This window comes from Haliotis rubra, unplaced genomic scaffold, assembly GCF_003918875.1.
Source record: "Haliotis rubra isolate DU_JTF1 unplaced genomic scaffold, ASM391887v1 Scf79, whole genome shotgun sequence".
Taxonomy (NCBI): Eukaryota; Metazoa; Mollusca; class Gastropoda; order Lepetellida; family Haliotidae; genus Haliotis; species Haliotis rubra.
This window is the reverse complement of record NW_025767512.1, coordinates 1,045,651-1,060,302: the sequence shown is the minus strand read 5'-3', so window position 1 is coordinate 1,060,302 and position 14,652 is coordinate 1,045,651. Positions and strand designations below refer to the sequence as shown.

The 14,652-nt window shown below is 46.5% G+C and overlaps 1 protein-coding gene across 1 annotated transcript in view; it reads right to left on the bottom strand.

Annotated features, from left to right (window-relative positions):
* Positions 1-2,089: 2,089 nt before the first annotated feature.
* The window catches only part of LOC124261135 (proline-rich protein 36-like), a 33,352-nt gene continuing 20,789 nt past the window's right edge, over positions 2,090-14,652 (bottom strand). The window contains exon 5 of the mRNA XM_046695462.1: positions 2,090-3,706. Coding sequence (XP_046551418.1) covers positions 2,090-3,706 — 1,617 coding nt within the window. The remainder of the gene's footprint in view (positions 3,707-14,652) is intronic.

Genomic DNA, 14,652 nt, shown 5'->3' with positions numbered 1-14,652 from the left:
TACCCCCCACCACTGTCTAGAGTGAGGGAGGGAGTTACTCCGAGAGGCATGGCAACTCCTGACCCTCTCACTGTCATGTTTGTATCTTGGTTCTGTCCAACCCCAAACAGGCATGGGCCGCCTCCATGGTGTAGTGGTTAGAGCGTCCGCCCGGAGAGCGGAAGGTCGCGGGTTCGCTCCCTAACCGCGTCATATACCAAAAGACGTTAAAATATGGTACTTGTTGGTCCCTGCCTGGCGCTCGGCATTAATGGGTTACAACCAAGGACTGGTCGGCTCGGAGTCATTATAATGTGTCTGAGTGGGGTATTCATGCTTCACTGCGGCATGGTATCTCAGTGGGCTAGCACTATAAAACCAGCTTCAGTCTGGGCTAGTACAAGCAGCTGCACATACACACACACGCATGCACATCGTCATATGAGCGAAATATTCTCAAGTACGACGTTAAACCCAATTTCACCTCACCTCACCTCACTAAACAGGCATGGCTCAAAGACATGTCAGCTTGTGTGCTATAAGGATTCACATATACCCGGGTATTGCCCATGTATATTAAAGATGCTATTTAAGATGCATCAGATTAAAGTTGATGTGCATTATTGGCCATAATTAACTGTGTCTAGAGTAAATGTTCAGAGACAACGTTCATCGATATCAGGTCAAGTCTTCTTACAGTAAATGGAAATGGTTGTGATCACAATTTGATCTTGAAGTCAAAGGGAGATATGTTGATATCTGGAAATAAAAATTTGGTCATTTTTCATTTTACGTCACTCACTGGATTGTTTTGTCAAGATCTGATACCGCACTGACTGCCATTCGTATTGCTGAAATATTGCAGTGTTAGACAACAACTTTACAACACAGTGATCAACATTATCATCTGCACTTTCATGCCCAGTTATCCAAACATAGTAGTGAACCCGTGAAGGTCCGGGTTAGAATGAACCCAAGGTTGTCGTAAGAGGCGAATAACGGGATCGGGTGGTCAGGCTCGCTGGCTTGGTTGACACATGTCGTCGGTTCCCAATTGCGCAGATCGATGCTCATGCTGTTGATCACTAGATTGTCTGGTCCACACTTGATAATTTACAGGCCGCCACCATATAGCTGGAATATTGCAGAGTGCGGCGTAAAACTAAACTCACTCACTCCAAACATGGTAGCATTCAACAAGCACATTCCCTTGCTCTACCCATGAGAAATATTCTCTGTGTCTTGTGTCTGCTCATGGAGTGTTGACAATTAATGTCGCATCAGCAAAACTCTTTGTATTTTCAGTGGAAGCTTGTGTTGAAAGGTAAGATATACTGAGCAAAGCAGATGTATTCATGTAAGTATTTTGAGAAACCCAAACTCTCTGTAAAACAAAAATTGATAAGACATTAGATATGCACCAAAATATACCCAGGCCCACTTGCACTACAATCATCTGAAATCTATGTTGGTGTATGATAGATAATACGATCCTGTAGCACAAGGATCACTTTGTGCAAGTGGACCTGCCCCGAGTGTTGTACCTGCCCCGAGGGTTGTACCTGCTCTGACTGTTGGACCTGCCCCGAGTGTTGGACCTGCCCAGAGTGTTGTACCTGCTCTGACTGTTGTATCTGCCCAGAGTGTTGGACCTACCCCGACTGTTGGACCTGCCCCGACTGTTGGACCTGCCCGGAGTGTTGGATATGCCCGGAGCTTTGGACCTGCCCTGAGAGTTGTACCTACCCCGACTGTTGGACCTGCCCCGAGTGTTGTACCTACCCCGACTGTTGGACCTGCCCCGAGTTTTGTACCTGCCCCGACTGTTGGACCTGCCCGGAGTGTTGGATCTGCCCGGAGCGTTGGACCTGCTCTGAGAGTTGTACCTACCCCGACTGTTGGACCTGCCCTGAGAGTTGTACCTACCCCGACTGTTGGACCTGCCCCGAAAGTGTTGTACCTACCCCGACTGTTGGACCTGCCCCGAGTTTTGTACCTGCCCCGACTGTTGGACCTGCCCGTAGTGTTGGATCTGCCCGGAGCGTTGGACCTGCCCTGAGTGTTTTACCTACCCCGACTGTTGGACCTGCCCGGAGTGTTGGATCTGCCCTTAGTGTTGGACCTGAGTGTTGGCCCTGAGTAAGTTGACCTGCCCTGGAGTGTTGTACCTACCCTGAGTGTTGTACCGACTGTTGGACCTTGCCCGAGTGTTGACCTGCTGAGTGTTATTGCCTGTGACTGTTGGACCTGCCCGAGTGTTTGGAGTGTTGGACCTGCCTGCGAGTGTTGGACCTGCCCGACTGTTGGACCTGCCCTGAGTGTTGTATCTGCTCCCACTGTTGGACCTGCCCGAGTGTTGGACCTGCCCGACTGTTGGATCTGCCCTGAGTGTTGGACCTGCCCGGGTGTTGGACCTGCCCCAAGTGTTGGACCCTGCCCCAACTGTTGGACCTGCCTGAGTGTTGGACCTGCCCGACTGTTGGACCTGCCCGGAGTGTTGACCTGCCCTGGATCTGCCCGCCCGTGTTGGACCTGCCCTGAGTGTTGTACCTGCCCTGAGTGTTGGACCTGCCCCGACTGTTGGACCTGCCCCGAGTGTTGGACCTGCCCCGAGTGTTGTACCTGTCCCGACTGTTGGACCTGCCCCGAGTGTTGGACCTGCCCGACTGTTGGACCTGCCTCGAGTGTTGGACCTGCCACCGACTGTTGGACCTGCCTCGAGTTTTGTACCTGCCCCGACTGTTGGACCTGCCCGTAGTGTTTTACCTACCCCGACTGTTGGACCTGCCCGGAGTGTTGGATCTGCCCTTAGTGTTGGATCTGTCCTGATCTGCCCTGAGTGTTGGACCCGCCCGAGTGTTGTACCTACCCTGAGTGTTGTACCTACCCCCACTGTTGGACCTGCCCCTGAGTGTTGGATCTGCCCCACTGTTGACCTGCCCTGAGTGTTGGACCTGCCCTCGAAAGTGTTGGACCTGCCTGAGGTGTTGGACCTGCCCGAGTGTTGTACCTGCCCGCGTTGTACCTGCCCGAGTGTTGGACCTGCCCTGAGTGTTGTACCTGCCCCAAGCGTTGTACCTGCCCTGAGTGTAGGACCTGCCCTGAGTGTAGGACCTGCCCCGAGTGTTGTACCTGCCCTGAGTGTAGGACCTGCCCCGAGTGTTGTACCTGCCCTGAGTGTTGGACCTGCCCTGAGTGTTGGACCTGCCCCGAGTGTTGTACCTGCCCTGAGTGTTGGACCTGCCCTGAGCGTTGTACCTGCCCCGACTGTTGTACCTGCCCCGAGCGTTGTACCTGCCCTGAGTGTTGGACCTGCCCTGAGAGTTGTACCTGCCCCGACTGTTGGACCTGCCCCGAGCGTTGTACCTGCCCTGAGTGTTGGACCTGCCCCGAGTGTTGTACCTGCCCTGAGTATTGGACCTGCCCCGAGTGTTTGCCTGCCCCGAGCGTTGTACCTGCCCTGAGTGTTGGACATGCCCCGAGTGTTGTACCTGCCCCGACTGTTGGACCTGCCCCGAGTGTTTGACCTGCCCTGAGTGTTGGATCTGCCCGGAGAGTTGGACCTGTCCCGAGTGTTGGACCAGCCCCTGAGTGTAGGACCTGCCCGGAGTGTTGTACCTGCCTCGAGTGTTGGATCTGCCCTGAGTGTTGGACCTGCCCTGAGTGTTGGATCTGTCCTGGGTGTTGGGCCTGCCCCCGAATGTTGGACCTGCCCTGAGTGTTGGACCTGCTTAGAGAAAGCAACTGCTGGGTTTCACAGAGAAGTTTGGCTGCAAGAGTTATTTCCCTTTGACCATGACACAGAACTAACCCAGCACTCATTTTTCATGTATAATAGTTTCATTTGGAGTGACAGCTGGATCACTTGTTGTGATAATGTCGTGTATTGTCCCAATGTGCAGACAATACTTGCCTTGTTTGGATGGTTACACTTCACAGATTATTGCCACAGGCAAGATATTTTGGCAACATCTGTCAACATTTCAGGAATAATATGTTCAGGGGTGTTTTTAGATATTGCCCAGAGATGGATAGAAAACAATAATAGAAGCAGAAAATAATTATATTATCATTTTATTTTTATTTTACTGTTAACTGTACCTTGTGCAGTGGGTGAATTCAAGAACAAGAATGATTTTAGTTTTACGCCACTTTTACTGTATCCCAGCATGTAACAGCAGAGGCGCCAGAAACAGGCTTAACACATTGTACCCATGTGGGGAATCAAACCCGGGTCTTCAAGCTGATGAACGAAAGCTTTAACCACAAGGCTCAATCAGAAAGAATGTTCACATTTTTGGTGGGCATGCAGTAAACTATTTATTTTGAGAGGGAAAATCTTAGAAATTATATTTATGCTGGTTTCTGGAGCAAATTATATGCGAAGGAATGTCGCAGATGACACCTCCACCACCCACCCCAAGAATATCAAAAGGTGAATCCCTTCATGATAGCTGGCTCGTATGAATTTGTGTTTATCAAACTGCAATCTAGATGAGTCTTTTAATTACATTTTAAGTCAATACCCGAATGGTTAAAGACCTGGGTTCGATTCCTTACTTGGGTACAAAGTGCGAAACCCATTTCTGATGTCCCCCTGCTGTCATATTGCAAAAGTGGCGTAAAATCATACTCACTCATAATCATACTCACTCACTCACTCACTCTCACTCACTCACTCACTCACTCACACACTCACTCACTCACTCACTCACTCACTCTCTCACTCATGTATTGACACATGTTATGGTATCCCATTGGTGTAGATCAATGCTCATGATGTTGGTCACTGGATTGCCGCCATATAGCTGGAATATTGCTGAGTGCGACATAAAACAAAACTCACTCACTCACTCATTGTATACATTGATGCTCATGATATTAACCACTGTTGTGTTTAATCTTGAATTAATTATTAACAGACTACCGTCATATTGCTGGAATATGCTGAATAGAGCACCAGACAACTAACACACTACACACTACTTAAAGATTCAGAATCATCCAAGTCTTCTATGAGCCAGTGGACACGGCGCGAAACATGCAACATATGCCGTGAACATCAAGTATTCTATACATCCTCATCCAGATGGGTCCTCAGTGTTTTACACATCAAAGGAATCAGAAAAATGCCTTATACTCCTCCATGCATCATCGTGCTCATGTGATATTGACGAGATCTTAGTGTTAAACCAGTACTCCGTTACACGATGCAAATGTTTTATAGCTGTGCCAAGAACACACGGAGCTGCCTCTCAATACCACAAACACTGACTCTTAAATCATCACTTCAAGTACCACAAACACTCCATTTATTGATGAAGAAGAATAAACTTCGTAAGCAGCTGGACCCCAGATCAATATCTGAATTTGCTTGTAGTATGATTTGCCATCGTTTTTACCCTCCTATTATAACAATCAATGACAACATGCATCATTAACTTAAGATTTATGAGAAAGCCCATTATCAAGTGTTTTATGACTTGGCGGTTATTTACATACTGTATTCATCTTGAGCGAGTTTGCTTCATCGCAAAATGTCGCTTATGGAATGTGTCATTGCAGTTTGTTGTGCTCACGTTTCTGTTGATATTTATCGAGTCAGTCAACTCTGTTTGTATGCATAGTTGATAGTTTTGAGCCTTGCAATAAGGAATTTCCCTCAGTGCTGACTCAGCAAGATTTGTGGACACACACAAATGTTTCATTGTAGTCACAGGGTTTTATATAACAGGACTGCAGATAATTACTGCTGCTGCTTTGTGTGTGAGACGCTTCATAACTCCAGGTTTTCCAGTACACGTATATTGCTTGAAAACAACAACAAAAAGGACAATTTGCTGTTACATGTAATTAAGTCTGATTCAAAAGAAATTAATATAGTTTTTATTGACTGTGAGCTACGATTATATTTGCATTGAGACTTGCAGGCATGATTATCTTTGTTTGTTTGTTTGTTTGTTTGTTTATATACCAAGTCGGGGCGATGGGGTAGCCTAGTGGTTAAAGCGTTCGCTCATCACGCTGAAGACCCGGGTTCGATTCGCCACATGGGTGCAATGTGTGAAGCCCATTTCTGGTGTCCCCACCATGATATTGCTGGAATATTGCTAAAAGCGGCATAAAACCATACTCACTCACTAATTGTTTGTTTGTTTGTTTGAAACCACACTAAGCTATTTCGACAGGTGCATGATTATCTTATCATGCAATAATTAAATTATCATGGCTTTACCTCTTGCAAATATGCAGTGTACGAAATAAACCAAAAATCCAGCCAGCCATAACGGCTGGTAACTTCAAAATGTTACCAGCCCAAAATGGATTTAACCAGACCAAATATGGCTAGCTGTAAATTTAGACCGTCCATCAGAAATCTAGACCGTCTGGGGCGGTCTGATGGGCCTTATTTCATACACTGAAATATGATATAAATAGAAATTAGGGACACAGCTCTAATGCATGTAGTTTTTGTAAATGATTTACAGCAAAACAGTACAGCGAAGATGGAAACTATGGCATCTTGTTAGTTCAGTCAGTCTTGAATTTTGTGAAGGAGAATAGACTTGGAGGCACAGTGTAGACTGAAAGTTTGTCCAAGAACAAAGTTGTTTTGTCTTAAAATATATATATGCAGACTTGACAAAATCTAGGTTTGCCTGATCATTCTAGAATACACTGGACTCCTATTTAGTTTATGCCATCAGTTCTAATAACATTTCAGGCAAAACGTTTTTTGCTTCACTGACAGGCACATTACCTGCTGCCGGTGCTACGTACATTACTATCCACGGTCATAGGACACTGTCGTACTATCCAATACTTTTTCAACTCCCTGGGGATCATACAGCCATGCACATTGCCACACTCACATTGCCAGCACTTCCTCACGGGTACCCATTTTACAGCTAGGTGAACTGAGACAATGTGGATCTAAGTATCTTGTCCAAGGGTACTACGCAAATGTGCCCACCTGGGGACCGAACCTAGGTGCCTCCACCAGGGATTGAACCCAGGCCTTCAGTGTGATAGGCAGACGCCTTACCACTGCACTATTGCACTCCACACAACCTATTCAACCAATTATTTTGCGAAAGTCAACCCTTAGACCCTGGTTGTTTCAGTACGTTACTATTCCCCTCTGTTTCCCACAGGCCCTCTTGTCTTTGCGAGGATTAGAGATTTTATAACATATACCGTATATGACCGACTATAAGTCGGAAATTTGATACCAGAAAATGTAGGTATAAAAATCAGACCCGACTTATACTTGAGTTCATTAATCTACCCAAAAAATTCCAGATACAAATACAAAATTTTGAGATGACCCCCGACTTGAAATGCTTCACAGTATAATACATTATGTATATGTATGTATGTATTGTACTGTGAAGCATTTCGAGTCGGGGGTCATCTCAAAAACAATATTTTTTTAATCGTTAATCCACGCAAAGACACGAGGGCCTGTGCTGTTTCCCCCAGGGCTAGTGTTGTGGAAAATAGTATACCAATACCAGGTTGAGGTTTCTTTATTTTCTGAAAGCAGATCTTATCATTAACATGACACACATTAATTTAGCTCACCCCATTCTCCGTAGGAAGAAGCCTATTGAAAGAAACTCCCCAGGCCAAATTCTGGACCAGTCAGTAAGGAGTCATGGCTTCTTCAAAAATCAAAAACTGACATGACAGTCCTTTTTGTCTTGTTCATTTTCGAGTGTCCATTTTTTTCCTTATCTTTGACCCAGAATTTTTATTCTGATGTGTGTCAAAGACCTGGGTTCGTTTCCCCACTTGGGTACATTGTGTGAAGCCCAATTCAGGTCTCCCCCACCGTGATATGGCTGGAATATTGCTAAAAGTGGCGTAAAACGAAACTCACTTACTCACTCACTCACCCAGGGGCAAAGTGACCTGATCTACCTTATATATTAATTTAAAGACAATTACCAGGTAATCTAAATTTTAAATTTTCATAAAATATGAATTCAATAATTAACACAAATCTTTTAAATTATTTTTTATACATTTTTCTTTCATACACCCACTCTCTTGTTCTTTTTTAGATTAGAAACATAAAAATTTGGAATGCCCTACAGAAAACAGATGGTCAGAACATTATCAACTTTTATTTAAATATATTTAGTTTCACTGACCAACCATTTGAACCAAGTTTCTGCACTACCACTTGGTCTCTGAACACAATTTTATATACATATGGTTTCAGTAAGCATGTCCCTTTGTCAATTTATGCAGCTTCCTGAGCACTTAATTACCATCAATATTGTAGAGGCATGTGTTATGGATCCAGATTCTGTAGATGTAGACAATCATATAAATCTAGCTTCACTGGTTTTCAAACATTCTTTTGTAAAGTAATATTGTACTGAGTGGGTGCGTATGGCATTGGCAGATCCAGAGAGGGGTTCAGGGGGTTCGACAACCCCACCCCACCCCCCCTTTGAAGGTGAGGTGAGGTGAAATTGGGTTTTGGTCATCATGAGCATTGATCTAGGTGAAGTGAGGTGACATGGGGTTTAACGTCGTACTTGAGAATATTTCACTCATATGACAACGTGTGCATGCGTGTGTATCTGTATGTGCGGCTGCTTGTACTAGCCCAGACTTAAGCTGGTTTTATAGTGCTAGCCCACTGAGATACCATGCCGCAGTGAAGCATGAATACCCCACTCAGACACATTATACTGACTCCGAGCCGACCAGTCCTTGTTGTACCCATTAATGCCGAGGGCCAGGCAGGGACCAACAAGTACCATATTTTAATGTCTTTTGGTATGATGCAGTCGGGGATCGAACCCGTGACCTTCCGCTCTCCGGGTGGACGCTCTAACCACTTCACCACGGAGGCGGTGGAGCATCGATCTACACGGGCAGACCCCCCTTTGAAAATGACTTAAGACCACATTGAAGATTTTTTTAGTGTTGGCAGAGCCAATGGGGGCGTCAGGGGGTTCCAACGTTTAAACACACCCCCACCCCCCACTCAAAATTCCTGGATCCCCCCATGGTTTGGTTTTACCCCTCTTTTAGCAATATTCCAACAATATCACGGCACGGGACATCAGAAATGAGCTTCACACATTGTACCCATTTGGTGAATCGAACCCAGGTTTTCTGCGTGACAAGCGGATGCTTTAACCACAAGGCTACCCCACCGCTTTAAACAATCAAATCACAAACTACAACTTCAAGTAGTCTCTGGATATTGCAGACCTCTTATCAAGTGATGCCTTCTCAGAAGTAAATACATCATACAAAAATCATGGTTCTTTAAAAATACCAAGCATCCTACATGTTATTAGGATATATTTTCATGACTAAATTAGGCTACAACTGTATGCCAAATGAAATAAGAAAATACTGAGCTGTTCAAATGTATTTTCATTCTTTTCTTTGACCAACCTCACCAAATTTAGGTTTAAACAAATATATGTTTTCATTTTGTATTAATTTAAGATGATGTAAGTGCAGAGCCTGTTAGGTTCTTGAATTGTCACACGTTTCAGATGTACTGCACCATATAGAACAGCCATACATCAACTAAATGGACACTGGAAATGTTTTTAAAATGCTGATAACAGACACATACATTTTTTATTAAACGTTATGCAATAAAAAATGAACTATAAATATAAATAATGCTACAAGCACCTGTTAGACATATTTTTTGTATAGTAAATCAATACATTTTATGGAAATTAAACTGTTAATGGTTAGAATATTTAAAATACATTTTCTTTATCAATATTGTAAAAACATTGAAATTGTAGATGGCCCTCAGAGAAAGTACATACTATCAGAAACTGTTGTTGTTTTTTGTTTTTACAAAAAAGGAATATAGTCTGGAAACAAAACATTTAGGAGAGTTTCAGTTAGGCGTGAAGTAGTAGTATATTCAGGTCTTCAGGTGTTCATTCAGCTGTTGAAAGGATGGGCATGAATGTCATAAAAAGATTGATGAACGATAGAAACAGTCAACACTTCACGCCTCCAAAACATTTTCCCCTGCTTTTTATTGGTAGTGTTCTGAGTAAAGATGCTATCTACAAAGATGAAATGGTTGAATCAGGAGTAGCCATATTTTATACATCAGGTACTATTTTAGCAACTTTGATTATGACCTTCAAGAAAAACATGACCTTGGTACAGGTCCTTGACCTTGGGAAATAAGTGTTTCTTAAAAATAAACCAACGTAGTTTAGCTGAATATGACATCAGCATCAGGATATATTTTTTAGAAAGACAAATGTATGAGACAGAGGGGTTTCACAGATGTTTGTCTGGAGCAGGTGTTGTGATGGAAGGAAGACTGTCATAAACCACACATACATTTAGTGTTAACACTGAGGAGGAGTGAGAGAAGGGTTTGTGATTTATTATTTAAGTACAATTATTAGTCTCCAGGAATTTGTATATCCAGCTTTTTTTTAATAGTGAATACCCCCCCCACATACCCACACCCCACAACCCACAACCCACAACCCACAACCCACACCCCACACACACATTCCAACCTTCCAAGGATCCCTCCTATCTCTGTCTTCCTTCTCTCCCTGACCCCTATACAACACAACCACCTCTGCTTACCACACCATACCTCATTGCACTGCACCACGTCACAACACACCACAACAACCACCTCACTCACACCCACCTCAGCTCTACCACACCACCTCATTGCATTGCACCTCACAACATGGCAGCACAACTCACCTGCACCATGCTCTCACAACACACCACCTCAGCTCACCACACCCACCTCAGCTGCACCACGCCACAACACCCACAGCTCACCACAACCACCTCTCACTCTAACTCACATGCCTCAACACACCACACCATACTCATGCCACAACCACCTCAGCTCACACAACCACTCTCAGCTCACCACACCATACCTCTGCACTGCACCATGCCACACTGCACCACGCCACTCTCACCACAACCACCTCAGCTCACCACACCATACCCTCTCTGCACTGCACCATGCCACAACACAACCTCACCACAGCTCACCACCACCTCAGCTCACCACACCATACCACTGCACACCACTGCACCATGCCATGCCCAACCACAACTCACCACCACAACCACCTCAGCTCACCACACCATACCTCACTGCACTGCACCATGCCACAACACAGCACAACTCACCACAACCACCTCAGCTCACCACACCATACCTCACTGCACTGCACCATGCCACAACACAGCACAACTCACCACAACCACCTTAGCTCACCACACCATACCTCACTGCATACCACTGCACTGCACCATGCTCACCACACACTGCACTGCACCATGCCACACCACACAACCACCTCAGCTCACCACACCATACCTCACTGCACTGCACCATGCCACAAACAGCACAACTCACCACAACCACCTCAGCTCACCACACCACTCACCTCTCACACACCTGCACTGCACTGCACCATGCCACAACACACACAACTCACCACAACCACCTCAGCTCACCACACCATACCTCTGCACTGCACCATGCACACAACACACACTCACCACCTCACCTCAACCACACCATACCTCTGCACTGCACCACAACACAACTCACCACCACAACCACCTCAGCTCACCACACCATACCTCACTGCACTGCACCATGCCACAACACAACACAACCACCTCAACCACCTCAGCTCACCACACCTACCTGTTGCACTGCACCATGCCAGACCGGTTCACAATCCCCACCACAACCACCTGAAGCTCACCACACCATAGTGTTCTCTGCACTGCTAACCATGCCATAACACCACAACTCACCACAACCACCTCCAGCTCACACACACCACAACCACCTCGGCTCTCACACACTACCTACTATGCTCACACACAAAACACACACAACACACAAAGCTCTAGTCTGTCTCACGGTCCCTGAACCACATTATTTTCCCCAATGCTTAGCCCTCCCTGCAGTGCTAAAGCCCTAAATGAAGCAAGTCTAGATTTTGTCTCCCTGGGGCTCCTTTTCAATTTAAATGGGTTTATTTGCTACTATCAAAATAATATATATTCAGGGACTAAACGTTTGTCTAACAAAGCTCACTCACATACCTATTCCCCAGCTCACTCACTGGAACATCATATTGTTAGTTACTTTGTCATACATCACTGGAAAAACAAGCATACAATGAGACATCTGTTAAAATGACATTTTGGTTAGCATCTGCTCTAAATTCTTTCACTCATTTCCATTCAAAGACATGAATAGATAAACAGAATACTGTAAAGTCTTCCAATAAAAGCATCTCAACATCCTCTCTTCATATACTTCATATATCTTATATGTTTGCAAGTACACCTTGAGAGATTGTTGCAATGGACCTACTTCATTCCTACATGCTATAAGACATGAGATGTCATCCACAACTTGTTTATTTCAGCCTGATCAGCAGGAATAGATGTGATGCAATGGCTGTGTATGTAGGCCACATGTTGTTGATTGCGTGCCAGGCTATACCACTGTGTTTACAACCTGTGGCACATTACCATACCAGGGCCGGCCTGGTTCTACCTTACCTGTGTCAGGTGTGCAGGCCCACACGTGGTGTAGTCAATGCGGAATTGTTGATACTGTAGCAGTCATGTTGTAACGAGTAATGTTGTAGGGGGATTTTGTGGTAATGTAGTAGTAGTGATGTCATGGTGATGTTGTAGTGATGATGCTGTAGTAATGTTGTGGTGCTGTTGTGGTAGTGATGTTGTAGTATAGACTAACAACTAGTCTCTGAAATGAACATATTCTACAGAAAAAAAGCTCATTGTAAAAAAATGAAAAAGAGCCCTGAGACTTTCTTCATTTTCAGAAGCTGAGGAAATCTAGACTTGCCATATTTTCTAGACTTGTGTGGGCTTTCTTGGATATATCTGCTTCAGGGTCTGTACAACAGACTAGTTGTAATGATGCTGTAGTAATCTTATTGTGACGTAGTAAAGTTGTAGTGGTGATGTTGTAGTGATGGTGTTGTAGTAGGGGTTCAGGTTGGAGGCATGGGAAGGGGTTCAGGTTGGGGGAATAGGAAGGGGCTCAGGTTGGGTCGTGGGAAGGGGTTCAGGTTGGGGGTGTGGGAAAAGGGGTTCAGGTTGGGGGTGTGGGAAAGGGTTCAGGTTGGGGGAAGTGGGGAAGGGGTTCAGGTTGGGGGGCATGGGAAGGGGTTCAGGTTGGGGGAATAGGAAGGGAGCTCAGGTTGGGGGAATGGGATGGGGTTCAGGTTGGGGAATAGGAAGGGACTCAGGTTGGGGGATGGGAAGGGGTTCAGGTTGGGGGATAGGAAGGCTCAGGTTGGGGATGGGAAGGGGTTCAGGTTGGGGCTCATGGGGAAGGGGTTCAGGTTAGGGGGGATGGGAAGGGGTTCAGGTTGGGGATGGGAAGGGGTTCAGGTTGGGGGGATGGGAAGGGGTTCAGGTTGGGGAGATGGGAAGGGGTTCAGGTTGGGGGGCATGGGAAGGGGTTCAGGTTGGGGGAATAGGAAGGGGTTCAGGTTGGGGAATGGGAAGGGGGGCTCAGGTTGGGGGGAATGGGAAGGGGTTCAGGTTGGAGGATGGGAAGGGCTCAGGGGAAGGGGTTCAGGTTGGGGGGAATGGGAAGGGGTTCAGGTTGGGGGAATGGGAAGGGGTTCAGGTTTGGGAATAGGAAGGGGTTCAGGTTGGGGAAGCGGGAAGGGGTTCAGGTTGGGGAATGGGAAGGGGCTCAGGTTTGGGGGATGGAAAGGGGTTCAGGTTGGGTTAATGGGAAGAGGTTCAGGTTGGGGGCATGGGAAGGGGTTCAGGTTGGGGGAATGGGAAGGGGTTCAGGTTGGGGGATGGGAAAGGGTTCAGGTTTGGGGGCATGGGAAGGGGTTCAGGTTGGGGGATGGGAAGGGGTTCAGGTTGGGGGATGGGAAGGGGTTCAGGTTGGGGGAATGGGAAGGGGTTCAGGTTGGGGGCATGGGAAGGGGTTCAGGTTGGGGGAATAGGAAGGGGTTCAGGTTTGGGGTTAATGGGAAGGGGTTCAGGTTGAGGGAAATGGGAAGGGGGTTCAGGTTGGGGGATGGGAAGGGGTTCAGGTTAGGGGGGAAAGGGTTCATGTTGGGGAGGGAAGGGGTTCAGGTTGGGGAATAGGAAGGGGTTCAGGTTGAGGGGGGATGGGAAGGGGTTCAGGTTAGGGGGGGAATGGGAAGGGGTTCAGGTTGGGGAATAGGAAGGGGGTTCAGGTTGGGGGAATGGGAAGGGGTTCAGGTTTGGGGTGTGGGAAGGGGTTCAGGTTGGGGGAATAGGAAGGGGTTCAGGTTGGGGGATGGGGAAGGGGTTCAGGTTGGGGGAATGGGAAGGGGTTCAGGTTGGGAAGGGGAATAGGAAGGGGCTCAGGTTGGGGAATAGGAAAGGGGTTCAGGTTGGGGAATAGGAAGGGGTTCAGGTTGGGGGAATGGGAAGGGGGTTCAGGTTGGGGAATGGGAAGGGGTTCAGGTTGGGGGATGGGAAGGGGTTCATGTTGTGGTTAATGGGAAGGGGCTCAGGTTGGGGGCGTGGGAAGGGGTTCAGGTTGGAGGGATGGGATAGGGTTGGGGGTGTATTTGTGAGATGAGCCATGCAGCGAGGGACCGGTTGTTAACAACATAACACAAGTGATATGAATGT